Source organism: Halichoerus grypus, chromosome 11, assembly GCF_964656455.1.
Source record: "Halichoerus grypus chromosome 11, mHalGry1.hap1.1, whole genome shotgun sequence".
Lineage (NCBI taxonomy): Eukaryota > Metazoa > Chordata > Mammalia > Carnivora > Phocidae > Halichoerus > Halichoerus grypus.
The window spans coordinates 73412027-73425678 of NC_135722.1; the positions used below are offsets into that span (position 1 = coordinate 73412027).

The window sequence follows — 13652 nt, forward strand, 5'->3', positions numbered from 1 at the left end:
GGTTAGCTGTTGCTCTTATCAGAGCAAGTGCTCAAACCTTTTAAATAAAGGGCATCTAAATTCCTTCTTTCCAGTAGTCATATTTCACTCTTCTTTTTGTTCAAAAGCCCTCCAAAACCACATTATAATAACACCCAGTATTGACCACACATCTATTTAAGTATTGTCATATTTAAATAGATGTTCATACATCAATAGATGTCTTGGTTTCATGAAGAGGACAAGGCAGAGACATCATCAGTGTCTCCCAGGGTAAACAACAAGTGCTCAATAAATAGCAGGGGTTTGCTTTTCTCCTGCAGCTGCCAGGAGAAAAGCTCCCTCTACCGGACTTTGCCCTGGGATCTGTCCCCATACCCTGGGGACTACTTTCTCTCTGGAGCTGGGCAGCCCCCATGGGGGCCTCAAACCTTGCCCTTCTGACAACAGGTCTGCAGGTCTCCACGAACAACACCTTCTCCAGTCCGCAAATCTGGGTGTCCCTTCCTGGGCACAGCTTCTTTCGGGGGTGGGGGAGGAGGGAATCTGGGATCTGGGCGTGGAAGTGAGCTCAGGAATTGAGGCCTGAGCTGGGCCAGGCAGTTTTGGGCTCTGGGTCTCAGATGCTCCTGAGCCCGCCCCCCAGGGAGGGATGCACTCCTTTTGGCAACGTCTGCACCCCAAGTCCTCCTCCCATTCTTACGTTTTTCTCCGCCCCCTGACCACGCTTAATTACTTCCTCTAGGTCCTTCCCTACTGGCCCGGGCACAGGTGTCGGCAGCAAGAACTCTGGGCGCGACAGCGCGCTCCCTGTGGCGACAGCACTTGGCGCGGTGGCTGGCGCGCGGCGCGGGACGGTCCACGATGCTGGAGAACGGCTCCTTCTCCAACTGCTGCGAGGCGGGCGAGCGGGCTGTGCGCCCGGGCTGGCCGGGGGCGGGCAGCGCGCGGCCCTCCGGGACCGCCCGTCCTCCCTGGGTAGCGCCCGCGCTGTCTGCCGTGCTCATCGTCACCACCGCGGTGGACGTCGTGGGCAACCTCCCGGTCATCCTGTCGGTGCTCAGGAACCGCAAGCTCCGGGACGCGGGTGAGCGCTACGCCCGCTGCTGGGGCGGACCCTTCCCTGGCGTCCGGTCCGATCCTGACCTCGCCATCGGTCCCGGGCGCCCCTTTCCCTTTTCGCGAACCTCGTCCCCAAGTTGGGTCCTGTGCTCAAAAGTTTGGCAGAGCTGCTGCCTTTCCCCGACGTGCGGCTCTGGCGCCCGCGTCTCGCCGCTGCCCGGGGCGCACTGGGTGCGTCTGTGCCGCGTGAATTGAGCAAAGTTTTTCTGCGCACTTTTTGGCAGGGCGCCCGCTCTGTGGGAACCCACGCGGCTGGAAGCTTCGGTCATCCAAGGCGCTCCAGTTTGTGCGGGTCCAGACGGTGCCCCCTATCGGGCCACAGGAATCTCAGGATCTTTAACACCTCTCTCCCTCCCTCTGCAGTGGGTGCTGAGACAATGAAGCCCCCGGGGGAGTTTGTCAGAAACTTACCTCCAGGTGATCTGAAGACCCATTTCCAACCAAGAGAGTGCAGATGCAGAAATCTGCAGGCTCTGCTCGGGTGGAACTACATTGCTTTGGGATGACGTGGTCTTTTCTGAAGATAGGGAATTCGTGGGATTAAATGAAGATTAAAATAATGATTTGGCAAAATAGTGTTGCAATCGGGAAAAGTATTTTTCCCCTTTCTGTGCACTCTCCTTTCAATGTTTCCATTCCTTAGGTCCGCAAGGGAACAAAACCAGAGGGAGGGAGTCTCTGAACTCTGACCCTGAGAGGTCACTGGAGCATGCTGACCATTTCAGTGTGGGAGGCTCAATGGCCTGTTTTCCAATCTGTAATTTTCTAATTTGGGTGTTAGGGGCAACTCAAATATTAGAGTGAATTACAATAAAAAGACAACAGCAGAAAGCCAGGCTTGTCTTGTGTTTAACCATGCTTTTCTAAGGAGCCCCAGACCATTCAGAAAGGCCAATTGTAGTAAATGGGCATGTGTATACTTTGTGTGGCTCTCTGACTCCAGTGTATTTATCTACGGAACAACAAAAAATAAAAATATGAGCTTCTGTTTATAATATGGGAAACAACACTATCAAGTAGAAACAAGCTTTCTAACTCAGTCATTTCAGGAGTGGTGGTTAGTATCATCTGGAATACCTTTTTCAAGATATTGTCATGTCCTTTGACTAAAAGCTTATATATTAGGGAAGAGCAGGTTACGGAGAGGGGAAAGTTGTAGTTGATATTTTCGATTGAATTGCCCCTTTGCAGCGGCCACAAACAGGAATCTCCTGCACAGAGGCAGGAAGGAGGCAGGGCTGGGCCCCCCAGATTCTGACACCCAGCCGCTTCTCTCCCTGACTAACCAGGTGGGGTAGGCTATGGTTCCCTGGTCAGTAAAATTTGAGCTGCCTGAGGTTGGAGGTGGTTGAGGGGGGTGAGTACAGCTTCCTTTTACCTGAGGCAGATAAGCAGCTTCTCCCCTCCTCCATCCGAGGAGGGCTGGCCTCTTCTGTGCTCCTAGTGGGGCGCACAGAAACTCTACTGATTTGGGAGCGTGGCCCGGGTGGGTACTGAGCTTTCAATTGCTGGCCCATCCCCTGTTCTATCCTTCCTGCCTCCTGTTGAGTCGGCTACAGCCCAGCACCAGAAACAAATGCTAACACTAGAGCTAAATGACATTAATTCCTGACACATTGGTGGCCGCTCCAGTCATGCAATTTAACCAGCTTTTATTTGACTGCTGGCTTTATTGATAACATTCATGAAAAATCTACTGTTGACTTCCGTTAAACCTTGGCAGAGTGAGATTTCAAAAGATGCTTAAAAACTGAGAGCCCTCGGAATTTGCACTCATTCCGCTAGGAATCAAGGCGCTCTACGGAGAGTTTAGAGTGACTTTAAGAAACCCTCATCTGAGACCTTTCTGTAATTAAGTCTGGTTCCTTAATTCATTGCTAATAAGAAGATAAGACTATGGCGAAGGACACATAACCAAGGCACACAGCCCATATTAAGATCATAGACCTTTCTTAGCAGACATCAGTATCCTTCACTTGACTATGACAAATGCACTTCCTCTTGTCATCCATGACAGGGGTGATCCTAATAGCTGGGTGAGTGGTTAGATGAATCGTCCTTTTTCCCAGGACTACCCCTGTCTGTAGCTTCTGTTGCTGCATGTGTTGGGTTGACTTTTTCAGAGATGACACTACAGAAAGAGAGGGAGGGATGGAGGGAAGGTGGGAGACAGATTCAGGGCATTGACCCAACTTGGAAGGTAAGACCAGGTGTGCGTTTCACTCTTTAGTGTGTGCTTCCTGGGGACCTGTCGTATTTAGGGCTCTCCTGACAGGGTCTGAGGACATTTCCTGTGCCTGCCATGGCCACGCTTGCCCTGGTCTAGACTTAGCCAATAATAATCTCTGTGTTTTTGGTTTTTCTCTCTTCCTTTCCCCACTTTTCTGGAACCTTCCCCCATCAAGTTCTTTCTCTCTCTTCTGTGTTTTCACTGTTTGTCTCTTTCCCTTTAGCCCACACATGTACACCCACACACAGGCACACACACACAAGGGTCTCTGGTGTTAAAAAAAAATCTTTCCTTGATTTTATGTCTTTTTTTTTTAAGATTTTATTTATTTGAGAGAGAGAGAGCTCTAGCTAGGGAGCTCAGGGCAGCAGGGTAGAAGGGGAGATGGGAGGGAAAAGCAGACTCCACACTGAGCAGGGAGCCCAACTCAGGCTGAATCAATGGACCCCAAGATCACGACGGGAGCGGAAGGCAGACGCTCAACCGAATGAGCCTCCCAGACGCCCAGATTTTAGGTCTGTTTCTGAGTTCATCGCTACTCTCTCCTTCCCTTCACAGCCAGACATCAATTTCCATGCACTGACTACCTCCTTGCTTCCCATTTCCTCTTCAGCGCTCTGGAGACTGGCCTCCAAAATGCCCCTCTGTGCAGTGTGTGAGCCTCAGGCCCAAACCCGCCTCGAAAACTTCCATTCCTTTGGCTTACCTGATGCTAGTTTTTGGGTCTCCTTCTTTTCCTCTCCTAGACACCTGACCCCTGGGCGTCATTCCTGGTTCCTTCATTCCCCAAGTTCCCATGATGTTTGCAGTCTGATATTTCTCAATATTCCCCTTTCCTGCCCTCTCTCCTCTCACTGCCCCATTTTACACGCTCACCATCTCTCTTAAAAAAAAAAAAAAAAAGATTATGTGACAGAGAGAACGAGAGAGAGCACAAGCCAGGGGAGGAGCAGAGGGAGAAGCAGGCTCCCCACTGAGCAGGGAGCGGATGCGGGACTTGATCCCAGGACGCCGGGATCATGACCTGAGCCCAAGGCAGACGCTTCACCGACTGAGCCACCCAGGCGCCCCATGCTCACCATCTCTGGGACAAACTCTGTCCGTAGTGTCCAGACGGCTTTCCCTGCTTCCTCCTCCAGCAGCGGACGCCATCCCATCCGTGGCTGCCCTCTGTGTGTACAGCATGGGACTCTGAGCACTGCCCACACAGCCCTGCTCACACAGCCCTGCCCCGGCGCACCCGCCCAGCGCCACAGCCTCGTCTCCCTCCTGTCATCCTGCTCGTGAGCTGCTGCCGCTGCCACACCGTCCAGCCTCCTATGCCCTGCCTCATCTTGGGGAGCTCCCTGCCTCTTTTCTGCCAGTGAACCTCCTCCAGACCCCTTCCTCAACTCCCCTCTGTGGCTGTTGACATCGCTTAGTAATGGCAAGCAGGGCGTGGGGACCGTCTCCCGCCTCCAGCTTCCATGTGCCCTCCCCAGACAGCACCCGCCTCACCAGGCTTGTCCAGTTCCCTCTCTGCCCACCGCACCGTGAGTCTGCTGAGACCCGAGGCTTTGATTCCCTTTCGGTCCACAGAGCCGAGTACATAGTAAGAAATAAATACCGGTCTGTTGAGACAAACTGAAAACGGACAAGGCACCAGGAGAGCAGCGGGACAGAAGGAATGAATCGTGCGTCACGAGGTGGGGCGGAGTCAGTTACAGCACTCAGCACTGCTCATGCCACCAGCAGAGTCCTCACGGAACTGAATGGCTTCCAGCACGAAAAGCCCATGGCACACCTCACCCTTGTCCTTGCACAGAGGTGTGCCTGCTCCCGTTGCTCCTGTGGGGCTAGCTGTCTCCAGCTCTGCCTGGCCTCCCCCAAATTGTGCCTCCCCGCCTCCTTAGGGTGTTTGCCCCCTGCTGGTCTGGTCTGAGATTGCCTTCCGTTTGGGCTGCCTGTAGAATGTGAGCCTCCCGCCATTACCTTCGCCATCCAGACAGTTGGCTACACAGAAGAGAGCTGAGAGAAACATGTCCTTACTGAAAGGTCGAGGTAATCTCTGTTAGCAGAGGGGAAAGTCCAAAGAGTATCAGGTATTCCTGGCCCTTGGGCACAGTGCCCGATTTCCCAGGCTGTCAGGGAGGTGTTTTGAGTGAGTGGATGCAAAGCCATACCTAGGACAGTTGGGTGATATGTAAAGAGAAAGGATATGAAATACTTGACATTGGGATTGCCCAGAAAAACACGGAGGATTTGGTTGCTGAACACACAGGTCCTCGTCCAGAGTCTGCCCGGTCCTCTGGGCAACCCAGTGATGCTCGGTCTGCACCATCTTTTGCCTGGAAGCAGCGACTGCATTGCAGGCTTCCTGATGGGAATTTTCAGCCCAGCAGGTGTTTTGCATCCCCGGTCAGATTGGAGCAGAGCCCACCTTCTCCCCTTGCTTGCTGATTGAGGGTGTAAATGATGAATGAATAGATAGACTCTTTCCGGATAAAGGCTCTTGGAAGGCTTGGAGGAAATACTTAATAGACCCACAGTACCAGTGCTCCAGGCGTTGTAGGGTAAGGTGGAACTCACTTCGTCCGAGTTTTATCCTACCACTGACCACTCATGGAGACGCCACTTGGTGACCGGTGTCTTTTGACCCTCTCAGCCGGCGGGGTTTGGAGTGCTTGTTATCAGCTGAAGACCAAACTGGGCTAACTTGGATTCCCTCCCTGATGTGGCTTGAGCTCTCCACTTCAGGTTTCTGCCCTGAATACTTCCTTATCTCTTCACCAAGCAAAATGAACACATTTTAAGTCCCATAATTATGTCTTTAGCTGAACAATCAGGAAAGCTCATAATCCTCTTTAATTCTTCCCCTGTAGCTCTCAGTAGCCCGGGGGTATGAAGACTTTCGTGTTTGACTGCCTTTTTTTTTTTTTTTTTTTCAGAAATTGGGGCTCTGTATTTAGCATGATATATCACAAAACTCTGAAGATACCAATGCCACAATTAGGTCTTACGATTTAAAATACTTCTTGTTGAAAGAGTAGAATTTAGGGAGTTGAGAAGTAGAGTCCCCAGTACTCAGGGAGTTTCCACCCTAGAGGCAACATCCTACCTTCTTCATGGTCCTCCCTGCACTGTGACTTCTCCTATCTTATCTCCCAGGGATTGTAGTCCAATGTTCGGAGTCTCTTTCTTGTTCTTTCGACACAACTAGTAATATAAAAGCAGCAGTAATAAATAATAGCTAATATTACTGTGTGCTTATTACGTGCCGGATAAAATCTCTCCCATTTAGAAGAAAGAGAAAAGAAAAAAGACTCTGTACAACCGCCCCCCCCCCCCCACCACCAAAGGGATATCCCTTTGCAAGTACCACTCCATTTCTTTCCTTCTCTTGAAGCCAAAGCCGATTGGGAGAGCAACCTACAGTACAAAAGTTTATCCTCCAACATTGGGCAGAACCGTGCCCTTGCTAATACCACTCCTGACCTTCTAACTGCCAGGTTTAATGGGCGCGCTTTCCTCTTCTTTCTCGCTTTGGGGGATGACTAAGAAACTCTACACCCTTGCCCTTGACACTTCTTTTTCCTGATTTCCTCCTGTTTCTCTTCTTTCTCTGTTATGGCCATAGGCAATTCACATAATCTGAGTGTCAGTTTCTTGAAATGGAAATCACCCGATCAACCCTAAACCCTAAAGAATTCTCGTGAGAAACAATTCAGTCAATTTATGTAAAGGCACATTATAAACTTTAAGGTGATATACCAATTGTGGTTTTGTTGTTAGTGTTAAGTGTAATTGAAGTAATAAAATGCTACTGTAAGAGTCTCCAAATGATCTCTGGTGATGATTATGGAAAGATATTTTGTAATAGGCATCTCAGTTAGTCGTAAAAAAAATAGATGCTTATGCTCTTAAATACCTTCTCCTCTTTTAAGTGGTTGAAATACCCCCATCCTGTTTTTGTTTACATGATTAGCTTGCTTTGCAGGCTTTTTTGTTTTAATTAAAGCAAAGTTACATTTCAACTCGGCCCTTACATGATTCATCCGCACTCTCTAAGATTTTCACAAATAATGTAATTTTAGTGGAAAACAATCTCTGCCCTCAAGGAATTTGGGAATCAAATTAGGAGCTTACTTTAATATAAAAGTGCCTTGTTTTTAGTATTTGTAAGGAAATCAAGTTCTTAACAAATAATCTGCCTACTGATTTCCAATGCTTATCTCCAGAAAGTAACTGATAAAAATATTTCACTTTCATTTGGAGATTACTAGTATTTCCTATGCCCTTCCTTTCCCATATGAATCCCTTTTGAGAAAAACAGCATTCTAAGAAGGAAGCAGGCCAGTGGCAAGGGTCTTTGTGATTTTGTCCTGCCCCTTGGTGAACTTTCCTGCCTGGCCAGCCCCATCCCCAGGCCGTCTAAGCTCTTCCCCACTGTTCCCTTGTCCTGGCCTCTCTCCTGGCTCAGCACACTGAAGGGCTGGCTAGCTGCTGATTCTCTTGTCTGTTGACCCAACAGCCTTGTTGGCATCTCGCCAGTGGGGGCCATGTCTTTGACCCATTCCTGTGCCTTGCCCAGACAGGGTAGGCACTCAGTATGTTTGAGCAGGTAAAGGATGGAAGAAGACCCCAAGGCACAGGAAGTTTACCCCTGTTAGAAATGATAGCTTATCTGTTGAATTCCCGTTTTTAACCTTTGCCATATCTTATTTTTATTTGTTTAATTGACTCCTCTGAGACCAGGAGCTTTGTAAGGGGAGGGGGTATGCCTCTTGCTCACCATGTTTCCTTCGGCCTTGGCAGAGGCAGATCTAGTCCCTAGTAGATACTCAGAAATATTTGTTGAAGAAATGACTCCTTGACTATTTATTTCTACATTGGCTTTTAGCTCAGTGACCAAGGACAATTTAAATTCAACACACTCTTTTTCTGGGCCTGCTGGGTGGGCACAGGGAGGAGGGGCAAGGGTGGCTTGAACTTCTGGAATTCTCCTATCTGATGAAGACTAGATCACTCAAGGCTTGTTGGCTTCCCCCCCCCCCCCCCAGGGTTACCAGATCCTTCTCAAGAAATAGATTTCCTGGAAAAAAAGGAAAGAGGAAGCAAGGAGGGAGTGGATTGTGGAGCGATGTGCTTTGTGTAAGAATGTTAAAAGGGAATTCCATATTAGTGAACAAAGGCCTTTTGTTGAAGGCTGTCTCCACTAATACACCCTGTCTGGTGGAGGCAGATGGAAATAAGTCACGCCAGGACGTGTGACATGAATATTCATTAGACGCCTGTGCATAGCGGGATGAGCAGTGCTGTGCGCATCCGGATGGGTTTCTCACCTGTCTGGGGAAGAAATGGATAGAGAACTAGATCTCCCTTGACTACCATCCAGACAGGACCTGGCTTCTTACAGATGGGAGACAAACAAGAATTTTATTTGCCTAATTTGGACTGGTGTCAAGAAATCTGGGAGACGGTACGATGTCTAGGCAGATGAACCTACAGCAGGAACTGCTTGATTTCAGCCTTCTAGAAACAGCCGGGGTAATAGGGGAGGGTAATTGAATCACTCTCGACGTGGAGTTGAATGTGTTCTTCCCACTATTTACAAGCTGCTTGCCAGCCTCTGGGGCATTATCAGAGATGAGCCACATTAACACGCGGAGCTGGACTGGCTTTCGGGGGAAACGGCTGGCTGATCTAGCACCCGCTCCCAGCAGCCCTTGACTGTCTCTGCACGTGCCTGCCAGTGCCAGCAGCTTCTTTGCTGCTCAACCAGGAGCCCAGAGGGCCCTGCAGGGACCAATATTCCCGTGTCCGAAAGAAGTGATTTTCTTCCCAGAAACAACCAAGTGGAATGCATGTAAACAAAAGGAAGGAGGGCCCCCAAAGAACAGGAGGGAAGCATTAAGGAACAGTCATGGAGAAAGAAGTTTCAGGAACTAGCCCAACTTCGAAGTGGCAGAACTGAGATTACCCGGGTCATCCCACCTTCAAGCACCACGTCCCAATGTCAAAAAGACACATACAATTCTGGGAAGAGGCAAGGGCTCCTGATCCAGCTGAGAACAAGAACTTTGAGAGAGGAAACACCCCCCATCTTGAGACCAGGTGAGGTCTGCGTAGGAGAGTCAGAGACTGACATCCACCAGTGGAGATAGTAAACAAGACTGGGAATTCAACGGAAAAGCGGGAGACCCCCTCCGTACCTGGAGCGGGTCCTCAGATGTGCGTTTCTTGCCTGGCTGTACCGGACAGAAGGAATGTGAGGGGGCTTTACCCCACTCATAAATAGATCCCTAACATAGTTGAAGGGGAAGGAATCCAGCATTTCAACCTGAAGCCAGACTCCTTCACACCCCATCTCTATATGAATGTCTTGAGAGACAGGAGAGCTCACCACCTTGTAAACACTTTAATTGTCCAAACCAAGGCTGCCTGGGGGGTCTTCCACGTTCCCACCCCCACATGGAGTGCATCCTGTGGAATGTTCTTTGAGGTGTGGTGAATGAATGTGTGTGCGAACAGGGGAGGGCTGGAAGCAGCCATTTCTCTGCCTTGTGGGTTTATAACTGTAATCGTGGAGTCTACCTCACCTGAAGGCCTGACTCGGGGGGGCCCCCAGCAGGGTGGCTCTGAGCCTCCCTTTTTCTCTACCCCCTTGAAGCCAGACCGCAGCCTGGCCTCTCCGATTGCTGCGTCTTTTGGACCCTTTCCATCTGCCTGCTGCTTTTGTACCCCTGAGGTGGGTCACATCAGCCAATGCAGTATGCAGAGCACACGCAGAGCCTGGTGATGGTGGAGCCAATGTCCTTAGCTCCACGAGAAGTCCCTCCTGCAAATCATTCCATCTGCCCTCTGGGTCCAGCCACTGTAGGGCTGGCAGCTCGTACCTCACCATGCAGCAAGAGGCCAGAAGACTTGAAAGACGATGGCTGGTGCCTCCTGCGTGCCTGGGGGCCTCTGCTGGCCAGAAAGGATAGCAGCCCTTGGGCATGTAGTAGGCGCTCAAAGCAGACACTTGGTGAATGGAACGAGTAGCATCAGGGATGGAGCTTCTCATGCTCTGAGCTCTATTTTGGCCACACTTTCAGATTCTTGGTGCCTTCTTCATGAGTCAGCGTTTGTTTTAGAATCCAAATGCTTTAGAAATAGAAATACTGGATTTCTAAATTTGGCTTTAGTCCGGCTCTTCCCTAGGATTCTGGCCCAGAACATGCTGGAAGCATATTAATCAATGGATGTTGCAGTTTCCAGAGGCTCTCTCTCTGGCTCCTGAAGCGCTCTCGGGCTAGAGGACACTCCATTCAGAGGAGGGAGGCAGTTCAGAAAGCTGGAGAAGGTGCAGGCAACCCAGGAGGCTGTGAGGCCCCACAGGACCAGACTCTCTGCCAACATGGCAGCCTGGCTGTGAGCGTAGGCCCTAGACGAGGGAGGCTGGGGAATGTCAGAACGCATGGTTCCTACTCCCAAACCTTTCTTCCATCCCACCTGCAAAATGCAATTCACATTTAGAAAACTGAAGTAAAGACACTTAGAAAGTAGCCTGTTGGGGTGCCTGGGTAGCTTGGATGGTTAAGCGTCTGCCTTCAGCTCAGGTCATGAGCCCAGGGTCCTGGGATCGAGTCCCATGTCAGGCTCCCTGCTCAGTGGGGAGCCTGCTTCTCCCTCCTTCTGCTGTTCTCCCTGATTGTGCTCTCTCGCTCTCTCTGTCAAATAAATAAATAAGATCTTAAAAAAAAAAAGAAAGTAGCATGTTGACCAGCGTGGGAGAAGGTTTGCATCTTCTGTCAGAGAGATTTGTAGGAAGGTGGAAGTATGGGCGGGGAGGGATGCTAGTGAAGCCACTTGCCTGATTTTCAAATGCTTCTCCCTTAGAATCCTTGCTGGAGTGTAAATGATGCAAAAGTCCTGAGCATCTGTGCTTATGGTGAAAACAGTTATCATTCGTGAGCACCCACGATGCCCCCAGGACTTTGCCCCATTATTTGATCCTCACAGCTGTAGTATAAAGTACGAGGCATTATTCCCATTCCACAAATGAGAAAAATGAGGCTTGGAGTGTTGGAGCGCTTGGGTAACTTGCCTGAGCCACACAGTGAGTAGCAGAAATGCAGTCTGAGTCCTGAACTCCGCGTCTCGAAAAGCCACTAGGTCTCCAACCCCAATGCTGACAGTAACGTGGTTACTTTTACGTGACTGGATAAAGGTAACTGGATAAAGGGTAGAATATTCTACCAGCTAGGAATTGTGGGGTCTCTTGTTGACTCTTGCCCCCTCTTTCCTGCTCCAGGCACTTTGCTCTTGGTGAGTCTGGCATCGGCTGACCTGGCGGCGGCCTCGTACCCATCCCCACTGATCTTCGCGGCCATCTCCCATGACGGCTGGGCCCTGGGCGAGGCGCACTGCGAGGCCAGTGCCTTCGTGATGGGCCTGAGTGTCACTGCTCCGTCTTCAACATCACTGCCTTTGCCATTAACCGCTGTTGCTACGTCTGCCACAGCGTGGTCTACCAGCAGATCTCCCGGCCCTGGCACAGGCCCCTCTACATCTGCCTCGTCTGGCTCCTCACTGTGGGGGCCTTGGTGCCCAACTTTTTCACGGGGTCCCTGGAGTACGACCCGCGCATCTACTCCTGCACCTTCATCTAGACGGCCAGCACCCGGTACGCGATGGCAGTGGTGGTCATTCACTTCTTCCTCCCCATCGCTGTCGTGTCCTTCTGTTACCTGTGCATCTGGGTGCAGGTGCTTCAGGCCCGCAGGAGGGCCAAGTCCGAGACCAAACTGCGCCCGAAGCCCAGCGACGTCCAGAGCTTTCTGACCATGTTCGTGGTGTTTTCGATCTTCGCTATCTGCTGGGCCCCACTGAACGGCATTGGCCTCACTGTGGCCATCGACCCAGAAGAAATAACTCCCCAGGTCCCGGAGGGGCTCTTTGTGGCTAGCTACCTCCTGGCTTATTTCAACAGCTGCCTTAATGCCATAGTCTATGGGCTCCTGAACCAGAACTTCCGCAGGGAATACAAGAAGATTGTCTCAGCCCTCTGGAACCCTCGGTGCTGTGTTCAGAATGCTTCCAAGGGCAGCCAAGCTCCACCTGTGGGGAATGCCCAGCACCCTGTCCAGTTAGACACTCTCTAGCCTGGGTCACCGGCGGGGAACCAGATTCATGAAATGGTAGGGGGAGATCTGCTCCAAGGGTGAGATCGGGCAGCCCGCTGAGCTACGCGGTCCTGTTGATGTGACAGCCCACAGTTTGTGGAACTTCATAGTGTGGACAAGAAGCCCGTCAGCACCATGGCTTCAAGCTGGTCAGGGGAGGCCTACAGGTAAGCACAGCCCCGGCCCTGGCAGACACTCTCTCGGTGCGCTGGGGGGCTTGGCGCATACTCAGCCAAGGAAGGGACAGAATGAGGACAGGCTTGGGGCAGAAGAAGCCAATGACTTCCTATGAGCTGCTCTCTCCTCCTGCTTGGGCCTCCTTGCTGCTTTTTCTCTCTTCCCCAAAGGGCAGCCGGAATGGATAGCTTCCTGTTGGCAAGTGTGAAAGAACGAGGTCTGTCGTGCTGGGAACCAGGTAGCTCTGCGGGGGCCGCAGGAGGCTGGTGTGGTGCAGAGGGCACGTGTTATATTGACTCTCCCTACACTAGCATACACACACACACACACACACACACGTGCATGCGCGCCTCAGGTATCTGGAGCACGAAGTCGGCCTGGCTTCTCCACCATGTTCAAGCTGTGTGACTTGGGGCAGGCCCCTGACCTGTGTCTCCCTCGGCTGACTCACCTTACAATGGACATCATGCCAGTGCTGCCTCCCAGGGCTGTTGTGGGGATTCGCTGGGATGATAAGCTGCAGAGCTGCTGAGGACAGTGCCGGACCCATGGCCAGCCCTCAGTAATCACTAACTGTGTTCTTATTCCTACTACACAGAATGAAAGATAATCTTGAAGGAGAGAAGGGGTGATGCACAGACAGGAAGTGGAGGGAAGCGAGTGGGGAAGGTGTGTATGGAGATGGGGGAAGGGCACGTATACCTACACGCTTTGTATTTGCGGATGCCTCAGGTCTTCATTCAGCCCCGAGAGATTTAGCTTCCTTCTTCAGCTCCACAAACGTGACTGACTAGTCTGTAACCAGGTCCAGCAGGAGAAACAAAAGGCAGGTTGCCTGTCCTCTTGGAGGTCACAGTCTGTTAATGAATAGTATCGGCTGACGCTCACTGGGTGTTTGCTTTGTACCAGGCACTGTGGTAAATGCTTGATAGGCATTATCTCATGTAATCCTTACAAAACTCTTTGAAAAGGGATCTTCATCTCTATTTGTAGTAAGA

At 50.9% G+C, this 13652-nt stretch overlaps 1 protein-coding gene across 1 annotated transcript; it reads left to right on the forward strand.

The window, feature by feature from the left end:
* Positions 1-758: 758 nt before the first annotated feature.
* Positions 759-12456, forward strand: MTNR1B (melatonin receptor 1B). The gene is given in 3 exon segments (XM_036111824.2): positions 759-1066; positions 11607-11756; positions 11759-12456. Coding segments are annotated over 3 exon segments (1071 nt in total). The 5' UTR covers positions 759-843.
* The last annotated feature ends 1196 nt before the right edge of the window (positions 12457-13652 follow it).